The 19817-nt window shown below is 46.6% G+C and overlaps 1 protein-coding gene across 1 annotated transcript; it reads left to right on the top strand.

Moving 5' to 3' along the window:
- The first annotated feature begins 13280 nt into the window (after positions 1–13280).
- LOC146204681 (transcription factor A, mitochondrial-like) lies at positions 13281–15978 on the top strand. The gene is made up of 6 exons (XM_084589390.1): positions 13281–13684; positions 13800–13870; positions 13965–14111; positions 14285–14374; positions 14449–14505; positions 15708–15978. The coding sequence occupies exons 1-6, from the start codon at positions 13543–13545 to the stop codon at positions 15894–15896; spliced, it is 696 nt and encodes a 231-aa protein (XP_084445516.1). The 5' UTR covers positions 13281–13542; the 3' UTR covers positions 15897–15978.
- The last annotated feature ends 3839 nt before the right edge of the window (positions 15979–19817 follow it).

Genomic DNA, 19817 nt, shown 5'->3' with positions numbered 1-19817 from the left:
CCGGCCTTCCTTATGATACACTCTGCATATAGGAGGTATTCACTGAGGTCGTACTACCAGATGGCGCGAGCATCGTCCCGCCTCTTCCGCCATGTCGGAGGTCGCCGGTGGCATCGGCGCGCGTCGGCTCGCGCAGTTTCAGGTTCGCTGTCAGGTGACCGCCGTATATTGGACGGGATCCGTAAAGTTTTATCAAGCTGGTATATACGCCCACATCCACTTTTCTTTGTTGAACTCTTTATGCGCATGGAGTCTGCAGCGATATTTTGATGCTCCGGGACATACCACTAGCTGTTCAGTGTTGCAACTAGGCATCACCCGTGCAACAGCAGAAGTGGCCGGTTACCCATTTCGCGAAAAACGACTTGCAGCTCGTTAAAACCATTGTTAGCTGCCACTGGGGCGAACATTTCTTGAAAAGACAGCTAGCGCATTAAATTCCCCAATCATAAAGTTCGCATGGCCGCGAAAGGTACACTTCTAGTGGCGGTAGTCGGCAAACTGCCGAAGCTTCCACAGGCGCTATTCCAGCAGTAAAGCGAATGCAGTTACTTAATTTGGGAGACAGAAGGTCGAGAAAAGGAGTACTGTCACGCACTCGCAGGATAAACGGCACACCCAGAGAGCATGTTTTACAAATTTAGTATCGCCTGCGTAGCTCTGCTTGAGATGCACATAAATTAACCCATGGAACCTAAGTTCGCAACAACGCGATGTGTAGCGATAACCCTGATACAGTTGCAACATGTCACTTGCAAGTCGGAGGAGGTGACAGCGTTAGCTAAGACACGTCGCAATGTGCTCACCTCTAAAAACGACACGCCGTTCATCGACACCGCCCTCACGCACGTGTGGCTCTGGGCCTCGCTTTCTTGCCAAAAATTAAAACACATTCATGGCTTAGAACGTTTTAATTTCTTCCCTTGCCGCAAAACTTAAGACCGCACTTCACATGGCAGGCACCGATGTCAGGGAATTCAACGCGAAGCAGTGGTCTTATAGTACACGGCACACCTTGACGAAGTTACCGCCGTCGTACGAGCCGGTGTTTTTACAAAGTCAAACATTTTGTCGAGACAGTCGTTTTTCTTGTTCCACGAAGTCCACGGGTGTATGCACTCGCTCGCATGGTTTTTGACTGGCTCACGCAGAAATTCTGTAAAGACGCGAAAAGCGTACCCCACGGATCACAACGAGTTGAATACTAGAGTCCCTAGAAGTATTTGCTAGTCTGCCGTCCGAGCGGGGTTCCCTATGGAACCGGTTGGCCGCTTCCCGGATGAAAGCGCAGGGGGCGCTGCACGCATTCGGAGCGTGGTCAATCTACCTTGGCGTGGTCGCATTGTGTACGTGGTGCTGTGGCGGTTGTGCCGTACTGCGAGTCTGCGCCGCGCTGATCCGTTGGTGCCGTGGCAATTGGGCTCGTGCACCACGTGCACTTCTTTTCGCTCGCGAGCCGGAATGCGCGCAAATTAGCTAGCATGTGTGCAAGTGTGCCTTTTTTATGGATGTGTGATCGCGTCATGTCCAGAAAACGGGGTAAGCGTGATAGCACGTGTTTCTTGCCCGGGTGCAAGAGCGGAGCGCTCGTGCAAGGTGAAATGCTCTCTCTTCAGGACACCGAAAGACGCAGGGAAGAGGCAAGAGTGGGAGCGCAACATCAAGCGCGACAGCAAAGCCAATAACATTGTTTATTGCCTCAGCTAGGGCATAAAGGAATATGTAAAACGAAAATTAAAAGGCGTAATAAATGGAAGAAAATAGGTTGGCTGTGTTCCAATAAAGTTCAAGAGAGAACGATGATAAGGCCCTGCCGATATTGTCGGCTTCAGTGGCGGGCAAACCCACAAGGGGTGAATATCTTCCTCATTATTTGTGAGTTGCAGACAGGAAATCCTGGACGTTGATATACATATCGGTATATATAAATATCGGAGGATCCGGATCGGGGTTGCCCTCACATTACTGTAACACGAACAAGCTATAGTGTCGACGTTTGTGAGCGACACCTCAAACCCTGCTTTATTGAGCGAAGTTTTAAGACAGGTAAAGGTAATTGAGATTCCCCGGGATGTTACGCAACTCACGAAGGATACCATCTCAATGCTGTTTCCTGACACTCCAGAATACTTGTTGAAACCCCTGCCTCTCAAGAGAAATGATCGCTTGTACGAGCAAAAACAGTCAGCAGGGAGACCTGCGGAGAAAGAAAAAAAGCGCACTGATCCTGAAGCATCAGTGGAGCCAGTTTAAGAATACAGCGGTGGTGGATCGTGTGACGCGAGCCTGCCCCAGGAATGCAGAAAGCTGCATGCCACCGCCACTGGGGACAAATGTCGATATTTCTGATGTTGAGCAATTAACATTCGCATAGTGCCACTCAAGCGAGGACGAATCTCCGGAGGCAATCTACGCAAATCGGCGAGTTCTGTTCCATCGCAGTGATACAGGTGAAGCTGCCATGAATGTTGCTGTGTGCATTCGAGGAAACAAAGTCATGGAGATAGCTGTAAAGTCGACAGAAGAGGTAATTAATTTTCTGCAGGACATTGCGAAACTCAGCTTGTGTCTTGGCAGCGGATTGAAGCCTATTACCAAGACCTTTCCCTCCTACAATGGGCGTTACTTAATTTGCGACGAACTGTACCAATATTTTTAATGCAGCTTGCATATAGCCTGCAAATACTTGCGAAAGTTAACTCAGAACGCCCTGTCAAGAAGAAGAAAAAAATTAAGAAACAGACTTCTAAGTCTCGAGCAGTTTGTCGTACGAAGGACAAGGTGGCAAAGCTGGTAAAAGCTCTAGGTGAAATGAAAAATGAAAAGGAACACCTTTCAAGGACAGAGTTTGAAAGAAATGTTTGTGCCCTTCCTCTCAACTAACAGCTGACTGTTAAAATATGTTTCAGAGGTTGCAAAACACAAGTCAACAAAAGGGATGGCATACTCTGATGAGTGGCTACTAGGCTTCCTAAGCACCAAAGAATGCCTATCAGCAGTTTGCCTGAAGCGCGGTGCGATTTGAAGGGCTCGGGTTCCCATCTTGCGTGCTTTAATTGTGCATGCATCCGAAAGTTTCTAGTTTTACATACGTGTTATAACTTAGCTAAACGTCCGAAGAAGTTAAGATGAAACTATAGCGTGAATGAAAACGCCGGCGACAGCGCTCTATTGCTTGCACACATGGTCCTTGGAGCCTAGAATGTGCGTCTAGTACAGTCCTCCATGCAAGCGCAATCGTTTGCACAAAATCCTCAGAAGTCTTCATTACAATACAGGTAGCTTCAGCAGGATAATAGGGTATAAAAAGCAGCTTCGTTTCTACATCGGCTCAGGGGCATGCGCGCAAAACTTCGCTCACGAAAAAAAAAAAAATCGTATCCTTGGTTATGCCAACAACTCGGCTGCGAATTCAATATTACGACTAAACTGAAATCAAAGACTAAAGAGCGGCATCGCATGTACAAGGCACCTGACAATGAGCATATGCAGCGAATGCATTTCGAAGCGCACGGGCGCGCGCGTCGTCTGCTCCGCCTGCAGTGGCACTCCGCTTCACCGCAGCGATCATTCAGCGGCAGCCCCCGCCGCGGCCGGCGGACGACAGACTAGCAATATTTCTAGGGACCCCCTCTGAATACTGCGGCTGGGTGCGGTGCCCACACACACGACCACGCGTATAACGCGTATGGTGAATTCTGCGCTGGCCGCTAGCGCCCCTAGCGGATGACGTCACGTGCATACCTCCTATAGACAAGATGATGATGATCAAAACTTTAATTTCCACCGATTTAGGAGGCCCCCTACTCCCCGCTCCTGGCACGCAGGCCTGAGGAACGGGGGCTGGAACCTCCGCGACTAAGGACTGGCGAATATACATTGGTTATTCGCGGCCTCAGCCGCCAGGCGGACGGCTTTCCGCTGGTCAGCGGGGACGTCGCTTCGCAGCAGGGTTACCCAGGCTTCTCTACTTTTAATGTTGTCCCTAGCGCCCGGAGACTTAGGGCATTCCCAAATTATATGGTCGAGGGTCCCCCTCGCTTCGCAGGCTTTACATTTATCGTTTTTTCTCTCCTCTATCTGGGTGTGAAACAACCAGACAGGGTTCGGGAAATTTCCGGCTTGTAATCGCCGCCAGGCTATGGCCTCTTTATTATTTAAGCTAGGATCCGGTGGCGGCATCAGACGTCTTCCTAATCTATAATTTTCGATTATTTCTTTATAGGTTTGCAAACGTTCGTTCATCGCCTGGCAGTCGGGCGGCTCCGCGTTTGCCCGCAAGTAGAGATCTCGGGCTAAATCATGGGCCGCCTCGTTGCCGGGGACGGACGTGTGTGCTGGGACCCAAATTAGGGTGATTTTGCGATCGATTTTAGTTGCAGCTTTTAGAATTCGGGTGGCTTCTTGTGAGACCCTGCCTTTTCCGATATTCCAGATTTTACTGTCACTAAAGATCAATCTAGCCTTCGTTCCGACGCAAGCGAGCGCTATTGCGACCTCTTCAGCCGTGTCTATGTTTCTACTTCGGATGGTGGCGGAGACGACTGGTGCGCCGCTACCATCGACTACCGCGGCGACTGCCGCCCCTGATAGGCCGCTTGCAGCGTCTACGTAGGCAACTTATTTTACTCTGAATTCTTTTGCACTTTTAACCAGTGCTTCTGCTCTCTTCTCCCGTCTCTCCTTGTGGTATTCTGGGTGCATGTTGCGAGGGAGAGGACGGACAATGATGTTCTCGCGACATTGTGGTGGTAGGGCAACCTTGTCGGCTGTGCCCCTATTTATTTTTCGACCCACCCATTCTAAGATGGCTCGACCCGTGCTCGACCTACTTTCTTTCATGTTGGGCGATTCTCACCGCTTCAGCAAGTTCCGTCCAGCTATTATGCACTCCCATTTCTATCAGGCGTTCCGTAGAAGAGGAGATGGGTAGACCCAGCGCCCTTTTGACGCAACGCCGGATGAGTGCGTCTATCTTATCTTTTTCATTGGTCCTGATGTTGAGGAATGGTGTGGCATAGCATATTCGACTTATTATGTACGCCTGCATCAGTCTCAAGAGGCTTCTCTCTTTGAGGCCTCTGCCTTTGAATGCAATCCTCCTAAATATTCCTGTTACTTGCGTCGCGTAGGTAGTGAGTTTTTTTATCGTTCCGTCATTATACCCGTCCTCTTGAATAAAAAGTCCGAGGATTCTGATTTGCTGGACTCTTGGTACGGTTTTGCCGTCGACCTTTATTTCTACTTTAAAGTCGCCCTTGCACCTCATTGATTTTGGATTATATATGAAAAGTTCGGATTTTTGCGGAGAGCACGAAAGACCCTTTTCGGCCGCGTAGGACACAATGGTGTCCGCCGCCGCCTGTAGGCGTTCCCCTATGCTGCCATCGCTGCCGTTGTTCATCCAGAGATTAACGCCGTCCGCGTAAATGCTGAACTTCAGGTCTTTTATGACTTTAAGAGCGGCAGGAAGGCCTCTCATCACCACGTTAAAAAGGAAGGGGGAGAGCACCGAGCCTTGCGGAGTTCCTTTACTTCCCAGGGGGACAGTGGGGGATTCTAGGTCCCGAAACTTTAGTTTCAACGTCCTGTTTGTCAGGAAATCCATTACGTAATTATATGTCCTCTCGCCGACTCCTAATTCCTGTAGTCCCGCGAGAATTGCCTGGTGTTTTACGTTGTCAAATGCTTTTGTTAGATCTAGCGCTAGAATTACCTTCGCGTCTCTGGATTTCGAGTCAATTATATCATGTAGTAATCGGAGCATTACATCCTGTGTGCACAGGCCCGGTCGGAACCCGACCATCTCATGCGGCCACAGGTCGTTTTTCTCCATGAAATTATTTAGCCTTGTTTGGATTACGCGTTCCATAAGCTTTCCAATGCATGAGGTTAGAGAAATAGGTCTGAGGTTTTCCAATTTCGGGAGCTTGCCAGGTTTTGGAATTAGCACAACGTTTGCAGTTTTCCACTGCTGGGGAAGACGACCGCTACTCCATACTTCTTGCATGTAGTTGGTGAGTGCCGTTATGGAAGCGTCGTCTAGGTTTCGTAGCATTTTATTTGTTATTCCATCGGGGCCGGGAGCTGATCGCGTCTTTAAGGTAAGGATTTCGGCTCTAACTACCGCTTCTGAGATGGGCGCGTCGAGGGCCTCGTTCGGTGGGCCCGCGTATTGCCTAAGAGGGAGGGATGTTGTATCGCCGACATATGTGTCTACGAGTTTAGTTATTAGTTCCGCGTCAGTCCCCTCGAACGCGTGTCTTGCCTTTGCTATTGTTGTGTTTGACTGTGTTTTCGAACTGTCGGGATTAAGAAGATATCGTAGCATGCTCCACGTCTTTGAAAGGCTCATGTTGCCCTCCATTTCATCGCACCTGTTACACCAGTTTTGCTCGCAGAGTTTAATTGCATAATCCTCAATTTCCTTATTGTGCCTGGCTATTATTCGCCTTAGGTTTCGGTTCCATCTCTGACACCGGAGGCGTCTTTCCATACCTTTTTTTGCTTCCCACATGTGTAGGAGTTTCCAGTCGACTGTTTTCGGTGCATCGTCCCCCTCTAGGGTAATGGTAGCGGATTTAACGTGGTGCATGAGGGTTTCTGCCCAATCGTCGATATTTTCAATATTTTCGTCTATGTTTGCAGATTCCCTAATTTGTCTGAATTTCTCCCATTCGATTGCGCTGATGATCTTTTCTCGTCTTACTTTGACTCTCCGTTTAAGCGTTATTTCGAGGACGTAATGATCGCTTCCAAAGTTGAGCTCTGTGTTCTCCCACCTAAGCTCCTCTATGTTTTTGGTAAATGTTAAGTCTGGGGTTGTGTCTTTGCTCACACTGTTTCCCACCCTCGTCGGGCAGCCAGAGTCTGTCTGCAGGGTGAGGTTTAATTCGTGAAAATCTTCCCATAACTGCCTGCCCTTCGGATCTTGCCTATTATCCCCACTCTTGGTGGCAGGCGTTGAAGTCTCCTACAATTAGCAGGGGGTTAGCTCCGGCTGCCTTCATTGCTTTGCGAAATAATGTCTTGAACCTAACCTTGCGCTGCTGAGGAGAGCTATATATGTTTAGGACGAAAATACTGGGTTCCTTCTTCCTGCCCGTGATGATTTCAACGAAAACCGCCTCAATGTCGCGAGAACTAATTTCATGTTCGATTACCGCTACGTTCCTTTTGACGAATGTAGTGACCCGGGATTTTTCTCCCCGGCCACTAGCAAACGCTTGATATCCTGATAATTTAATTACTCCTTTGCCAGTTTCCTGTAGGGCTACGGCTAGAGGTTTTTCAACTATTTGCTCGAGATGTTGTTGCACTAACGCTCGCTTGCGCGGGAATCCTCGGCAGTTCCACTGCCATACCGTCGAATTAACCTTTGGTTGCGTTTTGCCCATGTTGGAATTGGTCAAGTATCCCTTCTCTCACTGTTTGCCTTTCTGCCATAGCAGCAAGAGCCGCGTTTGTTTGTTTAGATTGTTCCTGAATTCGGTTAAGGGCGCCTATGATATTGGTCTTGCCTGTCTCGAGCCGCTCGAGTCTCGCCCCGTATTTGGCGTCTAGTCTACGCTCTATTGCCGCCAGCGGATCCGTTCACCCGCCTCTTCGTTTCTGCGGGGGAGGTGGCCTGCACTGTTCAGTGATCATTGCGTCCTCCTCCGTGTCTGACGCCGCGGGTGGTGTTAGCACCTTTGGCGTCGCAGGTGGAGGTGGCGGTTTGGCTACTTGTTTTGCGGGGAGAGCCTGTGGAGGCGGGGGAGCCCCGGAATTTGGCTGTGATTTAGATTGGTATTGGTCCTGGGTGAGTTTCTTAATTATCTCCCTCAGTTCCTCAACTTCCTTTTTTAACTTTTCTATTTCTTTATCTTTTTCTTTGTTTTCCTCATCTTTAGCCTGGGGAACCCCACTGCTGAAACTCACGGTTTTACTGTCCCCGCTCGGGCTTCGCTTTTGGGTGGCCGACGGGTTCCTTGGGTCCCTGGAGTTAGCCGTGACTCTGGATTTGGACCCCGACCTGGACTTGGATCCGGACCGGTCCCTGCTGCTGCGGGAGCTTGAACGGTGACGTCGGTTGGCGTCCTCCAACTGCGGGAAGTCCCCGCTCTGCGCCCGGAAGCCTCCGTCCCGGTCTTGAGAATATCCGCGTTGGTCACGGTGGTCTCTTCTGAATTTCGAGCGTCCTCTGCGGCCGCTCTCAGGTGTGGTGTTGGGATATTGGTGCTGCTCGTTGTGCTGCTGCTGCTGCTGCTGCTGCTGCTGCTGCTGCTGCTGCTGCTGCTGCTGCTGCTGCTGTTGCTGCTGCTGTTTGGCAGTTTTCTGCTCCCATTGACGTTTTTTGGTCTGGTAGGGAGTCCTGTAGAGTTCTCTGCACTTCTTGTCGCCAAGCGGCCGGATGGTCTTTACTGTACAGCTGACATTTTATTTCGCAGGTGTGTCCCTGATCTGGGCGCTCTTCTCCGCATCCTCTGCACTTAGCGTTATTCGGATCTGGGCAGACATCTTCGCGGTGCCCTAGGCGACCGCATGCGTTGCAAACCTCGTATTTCTTTCTATATAAGACACATCTTTGCCATGTAAGTGAGAGTTTCACCCACCTCGGCACCTCTGATTTTTCAAACAATATGAGCACGGTGGTTGAGCTCCTGCCCAGGCGCCTGGCTCCTAGCACGGGGGGGTTGCCTTTGATCGTGCGTAGCCGTTGCACTATTTCTTACTCGGTGATGCGAAGGGGAATGTCGTGTACCACCCCTTGCCGCAGTCTTCGGGCATAGCGACGTACGCCGTGATTTCAATTTTCTGGCCCTCGAATTCGAGGACGCGTAGTGCGACGTATTTTCTTTTCCGTTCTTCGCTGTCTGTTGCGATGAGGATAGACTGCTGTTTTGTGTTGACCGAGAAGGTGTCTTCCGCGGCCTCTCTGATGTTTATATTCGCGGTGCGAGCGATGAACTCCGCAAGTTCAATGTTGCCATACTTAAGTAGGCGGCTGACTCCTCCCCGTGGGTGGAGAATTATTTTGTCAGTTCCGTCGGGTATCTTGATCGATTGCCGTTCAACCGACTTTGCTGCCAATCTCTTTCCGGCGAGCTTGGACGCGGCTCGCTCTCTCCCTTGATCATCGGTGACGCTGCGTCCCTCGTTCTCAAGTGGCACCGCTTTTCCTCTTTTCTTGGCAATGAACCACTGGCCAGGTTCTTTCAGCTCCGCAGGGTCTATGCTCGTTCCCTCCACGGTTTCCATCATTTTCGTCGAAATTCTAAACGGACGGGGGTGCCTTTGTTTGCCTAGGCCTAACTAGGCCTAGCGTCCCCCGTGGCTTGCGAAGTTCTTCAAAGCCTCAAAAATGTGCGAAAGAATCGGCCCACCTTGGAGTCTTGATAATCCGTGGTGAGCGCTTCCTGAATAGAGTCGAATCCCAGAAAATTTCCGAAATCCAGTGGCCGAAATAGAGCGCAAGCGTTCGTGGTCGATGAAGCCCATCGATTGCACGTCCGCCCGTGACGTCAGCGGAGATGCGGTGGCGCTGGCGACAGCAGTGACTTTCGTGGTGTAGGCAAAAGCACGGGCCGTCTGCATTGGATGCGCGGAGATTGCTGTGTTTTCGGGAATAATTCCCAATATTTCTACGAACTGTGGTGCGGTTGATTGCGCCACGAGGCACAAAAAGCAAAATGGCGCTTGTTTTAACATGTTTCTTGCGGTAGAATAAAGATGAGAGCGAAGGGCAGCGGCATTGAGCGCGACAAGTAGACTCCTCGGTGACGGATTACCTTCGCGGCTAACATATATATGCGTTGCAGTTCTTCACCGAAACTAGATCAGTTCGTCTGCAACCCTTTATTATCATGACTGCTTTTCGGCGGTACGACGAATAGCGCAAGAACAAACGCCTGCAGCTCGTGCCCATTTTGATATATTACTATTAAGTTGTAAGAAGTTCAGCCCGCAGGGAAGCTGCACTGTGAGTTCTATTCACTTGCAGTGCTGCCCGTGCATATGTTCACACAGAAAGGACAAAAACACTGCTGTGAAGGTAATTGCAATTACTTTGAGCGCGGTCACTCCAGTGCGATATTGCTGGCTATAACAAGCCCGGACCTGTAAAGTATAGCTTTTCTCTGTACTTTCACGAGTTTCAACGAGTCTCTTCATCACCGGTTCTATAGCTATGATCCGGTCAGTCCCGCATTATTATTTCTCATTTCTAAATTTTATTTTTGGAGGTCATTATAAGATCCTGACGAACGAATTAAATATCCACGTACAATCTAGCTCTGATCGAGCAGGATATATTTAAGTATATATATGGTACATGGAGTTCAATGTCCCAAAGAGGAATCAACTATGAGGGGTGCAAAATAAGCAGAATAAGATGATGCGCATTTGAAAAACAATTTCCAAGTATAATTAAAAAAGCTCAGCAGATCACGCACATTTCGCTGCAAGCGATCGTGGAGAACGTTTCATCTGCACTCATGCGTCTCTCATAGATCATAGAGAACAAAATGAGCGCTTTCGTACTGGCCGTCATGAACATAATAACCTGTGAATGACCTTGCTACATCTGTAAGATTAGACGTCAACGTCTTTTTTATCGGGCAGGCGAAAACAAGTTGGCAGTGCACTTTGCCAACATGTTAAAAAGATCTAAAAGATTGAGTTCTTCTTATTAGATACGAAATTCTATGACTTAAGTTGCCGGTAAAGTGAGCTAGGAATGTGATTGCCGATAATATTGTTCTTTAGAGTGAGTGCTTGAAGCAACAGAAAGGCAGCTCAATAGATTCGTCATATGAAAAACACACTTCCAGTCATTCATATTGTCGTCCTCCTTGCATGAGCTAGGAATAGGCCTGGGAGTTGAACAGGGTTGACTATTAGTCTTTCTTATACATTGCGCTTTCTCGTTTTTATTTAACTTAATCACTCACGGCCGTCGCCTACGTACCTACGAGGCCACGGAGAAGGAAGCCAATGTAGCGCTCGTCGCCAAGTAATTCTAGCTGTAATCGGCTGATAATGTGCGGAAATACTCTACAGGCATAAACCAAGCTATTTCTACGCATAAGCTTACATCTCATTATATTCGCACGCGCGGACTGGTTTCGAAGGCAGCGTCGCTTTGCGCAGTGTAGGTAGGCACGCTGCGCTTTTGCCTACACACCATGTCGCTGCCGATCGCAGCGCCACCTTTGTTTACAAACATGACGCTTGTCTATAGGTTAAATAGGCAGGGCGACAGTATGCAGCCTTGCCTCACTCCTTTCTCAATCGGAAACCAATCAGTAAGACCATGCCCAGTTCTCACTGTGGCCTCTTGCCCTTCATACAGGTTCCTGAGGAGACAGATGAGGTGAATTGGAACTCCCATCTCTTGGAGAGCTTGCCACAATCTGCTGTGATCTACGCAGTCAAACGCTTTCGCATAATCAATAAAGCAGAAGTAGATGGGTTTCTGGAACTTGCTTTTTCCATGATCTAGCGAAGGTTGGCAATTTGATCTCTAGTTCATCTACCCTTGCGAAACCCAGCTTGCACGTCCGGAAGCTCCCGATCCACATACTGCTGCAGCCTACAGCCTACCTTGGAGGATTTTCAACATCACCTTGCTAGCATGCGAAATATATATAAGCGCGATCGTGCGGTAGTTGGAACAATCTTTGGCACTGCCTTTCTTTGGAATGGGGATGTAAACTGACCTCCTCCAATCCTGTGGCCACTGCAGGGTTGTCCAAATCTTCTGACATAATGTATGCAGAATGTTAACAGCGTCATGGTTGAGGTTTTGAAGCAACTCAGCTAGAATACCATCAATTCCGCTAGCTTTGTGTTTAGCAAGGCTGGCTAAGGCCCATTCAACTTCACTCTTCAGGATGCCCGGTAATCACAACAGTCTTATGTTGGCTTTGCACATCCGGGTCCTTCTTGTACAGTTCTTCTGTGTATTCCTGCCACCTCTTCTTTATCTCTGAGGCTTCAGTGAGGTCCTTGCCTCGTTTGTCCTTTATCACGCCCAGCTTAGCACAGAGGCTTCCTTTGATATCTGATTGTCTTATACAGAGCTCTTGTGTTCCTTAATTGGCTGTTGTCCTCAACTGCTTGGCACTGTATGTTCAGAAATACATTCTTATCTCCCTTTGTTATTTTCTGAAAATCCACATTGAACCTTGTATCTTTCTCTTTCCCCCATAACTTTTGCCATATCCTCCTTTCCTCAGCTATTTGCAAAGCCTCTTAAGATAACCATGTTTACTTTCTTGCATTTCTTTTGCTTTGGAACTACAAGCTTAGTAGCAACTTCTTGTATTATATCATGAACATCAGTCCACAGCTCTTCGGGCTCTCTGTCTTCTAGATCTAATTCTTGAAATCGATTCCTCACTTCCACAGCATATTCTAATGGAATTTGATCCAGATCATACCTGAAAGGCCTTCTAGCTTTCTGCGTTTTCCTCAATCGAAGCTTAATTTTGGCAACAAGAAGCTGATGATCCGTGCCACAATCGGCCCCAGGCTTTGTTTTTACTGCTTGTATAGCACTTCTCAAAGAATATAATCGATCTGATTCCTGTACAGACCGTCCGGTGAAGTCCATGTGTACAGGCGCCTCTACTATGCAGCGGATACCAAATGGTCGAGAGAGGCCGTTAGAAAGAAGTTAAAATATTATTATAAATGTGACACGCTTTTTCTTACGCATGAAACAATTTTTATGCTTACTGTCTAGTTCTTTGGCGTTCTGGCAGATCTTAATTTCTGTGCTTTAGTGATTTGCCTCACAGTTCGCAGGGGCCCTCATCATCGAGTTGATGCTGCTGGCAATAATAATTGGTTCACGGGAAGAGAAAGGCGCAGTATCTGTCACACTTGCTCTGTGGACACCTAACAGGGCCGTAGGGGAAGGGAGAAAGGTGGGAATGAAAGTAGAAAGAGAGAAAGGGGAGCCGTAGTGGAGGGCTACGGAGTAATTTCGACCACCTGGGGATTTTTAACGTGCGCTGACATATGGCACAGCACACGGACGCCACTTCGTTTCGCCTCCATAGAAACGCAGCCGCCGCGGTCGGGTTCGAACACGGGAGCTCGGCACAGTAGTCGGGCGTCTTACCACTGCACCACCTCTGTGCTTTAGTAATTTGCCTCACAGTTCGCAGGGGCCCTCATCATCGAGTTGATGCTGCTGGCAATAGGCAGCTGCACGCGTTTTCTTCCAAGTTACGCGACCACTTGCCGGGCGCGCCGTCAGCCCGTCAGCATCAGTCCAAGCCATATCCAATGCCCGCCATATCCCTTTTTTTTTTTTTTTTCTTCATTGCCCCGAGTCGGGCTGCTCGAGTACCGTGGTTCTAGCCACTGTAACCGTGGCCCCGAGGTTCTAGCGGCTCTGGCTCGAGCTACAGTCGTTCGAGTTGAGGCGCCTTGGTTGAGGGGGAAGAAAAATTTGCTTCCTCCATGAATCAGCTGTCAGCCGCTTTGATCGTGCCAGCACGTAGGCCGCACGTTCGCTTTAGTTGACCGAGCCTCCGAGCATTTTCACTGCTAATGTTCAGGGTGTGGTTTTCCTTTCGTAAGCTCTCCTCCAAAGTTTGTCCCCGCAGTTTTCCCGATCCTCCTCCGAAACGGCTGTCCGGTTATAACCTATTTATTAAGACCATCTGGCCTTCACTGAGTCAACAACATCCAGGCAAGTTTTGATAACCGAGATAATCATGTTCATGTTGCTTCCTGACGATAGCTCGTTATGTTATTCGTAACCCGGGCAAGGTGTGACGCCGCTGTGGTGCGGTTTGTCATTGCAGGAGAAAATTTTACACAACTGGCCTTCATTGCGGCTAAAAAGTGGAAGGCAGCAGGCGCCAAGACAAGACAGGCAAAAGCAGCACCTACGTTATGCACGCATTCAGCAGTTAATTCAGCAGCATTTAGCAGTGCACACCTTACACTTAAACCATTCTTGCTTTCAGTTTTACGAAGACGAAGCGCGGGATATTTCAGCACGATACGAAAAGGAGTACACTGAATACATGTCCAGTCTGGATTTGGAACATATTGTGGCCACTGATGGAACGACTAAAGCGCACCTGAAGACCAAGAGCACTCGCCTGGAAACGGTGAGGTCGTTTGCAAACTCGCATGCATGCAACCGAATGGTAATCGCTACTACAACACGCTTCTCATCGCTTAAAATTGTTTAAAGAAACCTGTTTAAATTTGCCTAACCATTCGCACTTTGAATTTCACAGCAAGTAATGACATATAATGACCTCATTTCTCCATGACATAGAAGTTACGTCGACTAAAGAAGCCACGGTCTCCGCGGTCAGCATATGCATTTTTCTGCATCGAAGCAAGAAAGCCCAACATAAAAGTGACTGTAAGTGAGCTGTCTTGATGAGCAAAAAATGTACTCCAGGCAGCTTCATTTAACCTTCTGCCCTCCTACTGCAGGACGAGGCCAAAGTGCTTGCCGATAAGTGGAGAGCGCTGTCGGACTCTGAGAGGCAGGTATGGCAGTGTTACAAGTGCTGTAGCGAATATATGTTTTGCTTGGCTGCATTGCATCATAGATGGCATGGTGTTATGTTACAGGCAAATCCCCTTGGTTGTCCAAAATGCAATATTCTAGTGTGTGAATGTAGTGCACATAACTTGTTTCTTGACATTTGCGCTGGATGAAAACGAATTGCAGTTTTGCTTTTACATGTAGATTTTATTTTTCTGCCGCTGTAATAGGGGCAACTGCCACATTATGTTTAGATGTACTCTACAAAAGTCGATTCGTGTCCCCCTTTTTAGAAGGAGAGTGTAAAAACATCTAGGAAGAGAGTAGAAGACTAGTAAAACTCTGTTTCTTTTAAATAACCAACTCAACCCACACGTATACAAAAATATAAAAATAACTTACACTAATGATGAGACAATGACACAAGAAAGGTAAAGACATCACTGTGCACTTCCTTTCTATATCCATGTCCCATCAGCACTGCAAGCCATTTCTTAGCGTGTACCAACAGGGGTGGATTTATGGGACAGTTTCGGAGGGGGCATTCCCATTTGAACCACATATTACGTAGCAACTCCTTCAGTTAAAAAAGTTTTTGCAGTGCCAGAAGAAATTGGCATTTGATTTGTGTCAAAATTGTGATGCCACCATCCTTTATGCAGCATTCAGGGTGGCTTCATACCATTTCTCTTTGCATTTAGCATCCACCTGCTAGTCAAGTTGGAGACTAGATTGTGGTAGGAATTTGAAATGACATGTATGCTGTTTTTATGCCGTTAATGACTGCCAAACTCATTGCCAGTCTCACAGTGCCAAAAATTCATGAACTGAAAAGGTGCTATTGCATCTACTCTGAAGACGAAGCTTAAGCATCATCCTAAATTTTTCTCTCGCTTTTTTTGCTTCAGTGAACTGTGGTTCGGCATGATTTACCCATGTAAAATTCTTCTACCATTTCAGAAATTTGAGTGGCACTGTTTTAGAAAGTGCTTCTGTACGAGTACTACTGAGCCATAAAGTCCAGTTATTTTTTCAGCCCTCGTGCGACCATCTTGCTCACTGCTGTAAAGATAATAATATTTTGGTGGTAGTTTGGAAATTATAGTGCAAGTTATAAACTGTTGCCCTGGTATTACTTCATGGAATTTTGCTCTATACCTTTATGTGCAAGGTCAGCACTGTAAATTCTCTGCCTGTCTCTTAGGTGTATAAGCAGAGAGCTGAAGAGGATAAGAGGCGCTACCATGATGCCATGATCAACTGGGAAATGTGCATGCAACATTCGGGGAATTCGGAAATCCTCCAGGAATATTTTGAAAACAGCAATGTTGATGTAACAAAAAAGAACCTGGCCAAGCAACTGACGAAGTGTGAAGAGTGCTTGGGAGGGTAAAAGAGTAGCTTTTAGGAATTTGTACTGAAGATATTCACTGTATAACTGGCAATAAAAAGTAAATACAGCTGCAGGTTTATAACTATTTCGCTTCATTAATCTTTACACCATACATCTTTTCATCAAATGCATGTGGTGCACACGCTGCTACAAGTAGCAGTGTATAAATGCTGTGGTGGTTCAGTGGTTAGGGTGATTGACTAGTGATCTGGAAGATTTAGGTTCACTCCCAGCCATGGCAACTGCGTTTTGGTGGACGTGAAACTGAAAAACTGCCTGTGTGCTGTGTGATGTCTATGCATGTTCCAGAGTGCAAGATCCCCGGGCGGTCTAAATTAATCTATGGCATACTAGATAGACCATTAGTCTCTCTGGGATATTAAACCTTATGGTTTGTATTTAAATTTTAGTACCAGTGAATTGACATAACTGAATTTGATTTGATCAGTAAAACCTGGAAAAATGGCTTTATGAGGAAAAATAGTAATAACCTTTTGCAATCTTCATGGCTGACTTTGTATTTCACCCCTTTTTTTAACCAATGAACAAATTAATGCCAACAAATTAATGGACGTTAAGCCCCACAAACCAAATCAAATTAATGCCATTTCTGTGGAAACAGTTGGCTTGTCAAATTTTAGTAAGTGATCACAGAAAGGTTATGGTAAAGGCAGCGTGATGAAGGTGCTTTTACATATGCTGCATTACATTCAACCTTTGGAAAAATGGAATGCTTGCAAAGCGTTCTATAGGAAAACTAAGAGGATATACAAAAAAACATTGTATGGCAGGATGTAGTATCAGCTATAGAACCTTTTGCTGTGCATTGACAGCGTTTGCGATTAAGGCTATAATGCCTGCTTTGAATAGTTGCCGCATTAACATGACAACTTTATGCCTTGTAAGCAATCATCTATGCTTTCAAGGAAGATGCCATGTGGTAAGAGAATGTTCAGTGATAGAGCAACACCGCAAAGGCTCGGTGGTTATGGCACACACCTGCTGGTTCCGAGGACACTGTTTCAATCCTGCCTATGGTTGCAGCATTTTTATAGAGGTGGTGAAACACGAACCTGAGTACTATGCAGTGTGAATGCACGTTGAGGAACCCCAGGTGGTAAAATTTCCAAAGCTTTCCACTATGGTGTCCGTCGTAGCCAATGTCACTTTGGGATGGTAAGTCCTATAGACGTGACCAGTAATTGAGTAGTTTGTCAATAACTTAGCATAGCCGCACTATCAACGCAGATTTAGAGCGAGCTTGGTACATGAATGCTTTCACATCTGCAGCAGGTGCGAGTACTGGCTTATGTTGTGCAACGGAAAGCTGTAGCCAGTGCACCATCATACTGGTACACTTGAGCTTCTAGTCTTCTGCTATGTGGAACATGAATTTATCTGTTCAAGAGGACATTAATCACACTGCATTACAAAACTGGGTAGGGGGACAACGTGGTAATGAAAGGGGACGGTTTTCCTTGATTCCAAGTGGTTATATAGAACACAATTAAAAATATTTGCAGACAATCAGCGAGATTCAAGCAGCGTGTACGCATTAGTTTCTGTGCTATGCTACACGATTATGTTATCACCTTTGTAAAGAAGTGACGGAGATACGAATGCTCATTTCTGAGCCTTTTATTGTGCTATGGCACTATTGCTGATCAGTGCACCAACATGGCCACAGCGTCCTGTGCCTCCTGCTACTTTATGTGAAAGGCCCCTTTTAACAAAGTCTTGGAACGTGCCTGTGTGGCCTAGGAGTAGCATGTGTGACTCAGGATCCAAGGATCCAGGTGGAGTTAATTTCCATCTCTCCCTTCCATACGAAAGGAGTCTCCCAACTTCCCAACTTGGCAGCTCTTTTCAACTCAACTTACCCATGCCGTTTAATCTTGTGATGTCACAGAACCTGCTGACCAGTTGGTTACCAATGCCACTGAACAATCTTTTTCAACAAGGGGGTACTAACACTTACGTGTTAAAAATTTCAAGCACTCTAATGAGCTTGCAGAGATACCAGTTTAGTCCACTGCTAACGATCGGCTTCTCCCAGCTCTGTCAGTTTACCACAGTGTTGCACCAGCTATAGAGACACTGAGAACAACTCCAATGCAACTATTATTTTTTGCAAAAGTTGATCTTTGCCTCTTTTCGGGTATGTTGAACGTTTTTTTCAGCACTAAAAGATGCATTTATGGTTCAGAAAGTTTACTTAAATTTTACTGCCACTTGATTCCAACTTGCAATGTCTATGCCAAGACGGATCGGTTGCCACCATGTTGAAGTGACTGATGGCGTAGCATGGCTCTGGGACATGCATCTAAATTTTTATTGATATGCATTTACATGCAAAATTGACCAGTAGTCATGACACCTGTATTTCCTTTTTTTGGTCATTTATAGCTTATAAAGGGGTCATTTTTGGCGATGGTTCTTTTTTTTGGGGGGATTATAATGTGGTACCTTCTCAATACTGGTCAGATTCAATTTATAACATTTTTGTTTACTTTTAGACTAAATGCAATGAAAATGCAGTCAGTTTTTTATGCTAATTTCAAATATGTAATCACTTTTCCAATATTTCAATTAGTTTTAAAAATAATATTTGGCATTTTCACTCCTTTGTTTACAAAAACAGTAGAGAAAAATCACTAATCAGAAAACTATTATTAACATGTGGCTAGATTGTGTATAATCATGGCCTCCGAGATCACCATCGCGCGCGTTTCTCTCCGGCCGTTCCAATCGGCGCGCGCCCCAGCCCAACGTTGCAAGTTTGTCAGTTCCTCCAGGCGGCAGTGCGCGCCTAGGCGTAGATGCATCGTCCAGACCGCTCGCGGCGCATCTCCGCTGGCGGTTCTCTCGTTTTTTGCGCGTGTACATTGACGAAAAATTTGTTACGAGCGTGTAACGTAGCATTTCATTTTTAGCTGGTTTTCCAGCAAGGACTGACCTCAAGGTGTGTCCGAAATGTTTCACAATTTAGGTGTTGTGTTTACTACCGAAGCGGAGTGTTGATGTTCTTGCTGCGTTCACATAATGCGTTCCGCTCTACTTAGAATTTCCGCATTGTGCTCGTGTAGTTTTCTTTGCTTGTGAAACAGTTACTCGTCAAGACTACCTCGTGAAGGTGGTAGTCTTTGAGTGCCTAACGGTCACTCGTGAAGCTAGCAGTCAGTCAACGTTACGAGCGTATGCTCAGGTGGTCAAAGGTATGCATGTTTCTCAGCTGCAAGGTCTTGTTGCAGTTTGGTGAACTGATGAGACATTTGTTTTCCTCCCCATTTTTAATCCTAAGACTTTTGCGCTTGCTTGCAAATATAACAAATTCCAGTGGAGCGTACATCGCTACATTCCATGTGTAGCGTACATATCGCTAGCCTATGTTGCTTACTTCAAGAGGTGCTCTCTTCCAGCTTTGTGCAGCAAGGAAGGACCACGCCACTGAAACAACGAAGATAATCATAAAAAAGTTGCTTAGGCCACAGCTTATCAACGCAGGAAAAATAGTAATTGATCAAGCAGCTTACCGAAAAAAAAACTGCTGAGCAAGATAGTAGCTGCTTGTTTAGTCTTGCGAGTTTTATCTTTGCGAATGGAAAACTATGCAAGTCGTCATCATGTGGTGATTGAACTTTGTAAATAACGAAATGTTTGTGTGTACTTCCTGATTGTGCTTGCCCATATTTTTTCTCTTTGTCCACCTCATGAGTTTTGTAAATAAAGAAACATGACTTTTTTAAATTGCTCACAGTGTTTGTTTCGTAATTTTGTTCAGAAAGTGGCTAGTATTACAACCGGCGGAGGTTTAGTGCCAAAAATGTTCTGATAAGTTTCGCGTATCATTGAAAGTTAATGAAAAATTGCTAACTAGTGTGGCAGGCATGTATGATAGTGCCATTATTCTATAGTCTAATC

The sequence above is a fragment of the Amblyomma maculatum genome, chromosome 1 (assembly GCF_055883805.1).
Source record: "Amblyomma maculatum isolate TAMU_Amacu chromosome 1, ASM5588380v1, whole genome shotgun sequence".
In the NCBI taxonomy this organism is placed as follows: Eukaryota; Metazoa; Arthropoda; class Arachnida; order Ixodida; family Ixodidae; genus Amblyomma; species Amblyomma maculatum.
The sequence above is the reverse complement of the archived record's forward strand: the minus strand, read 5'-3'. Positions and strand labels throughout refer to the sequence as shown.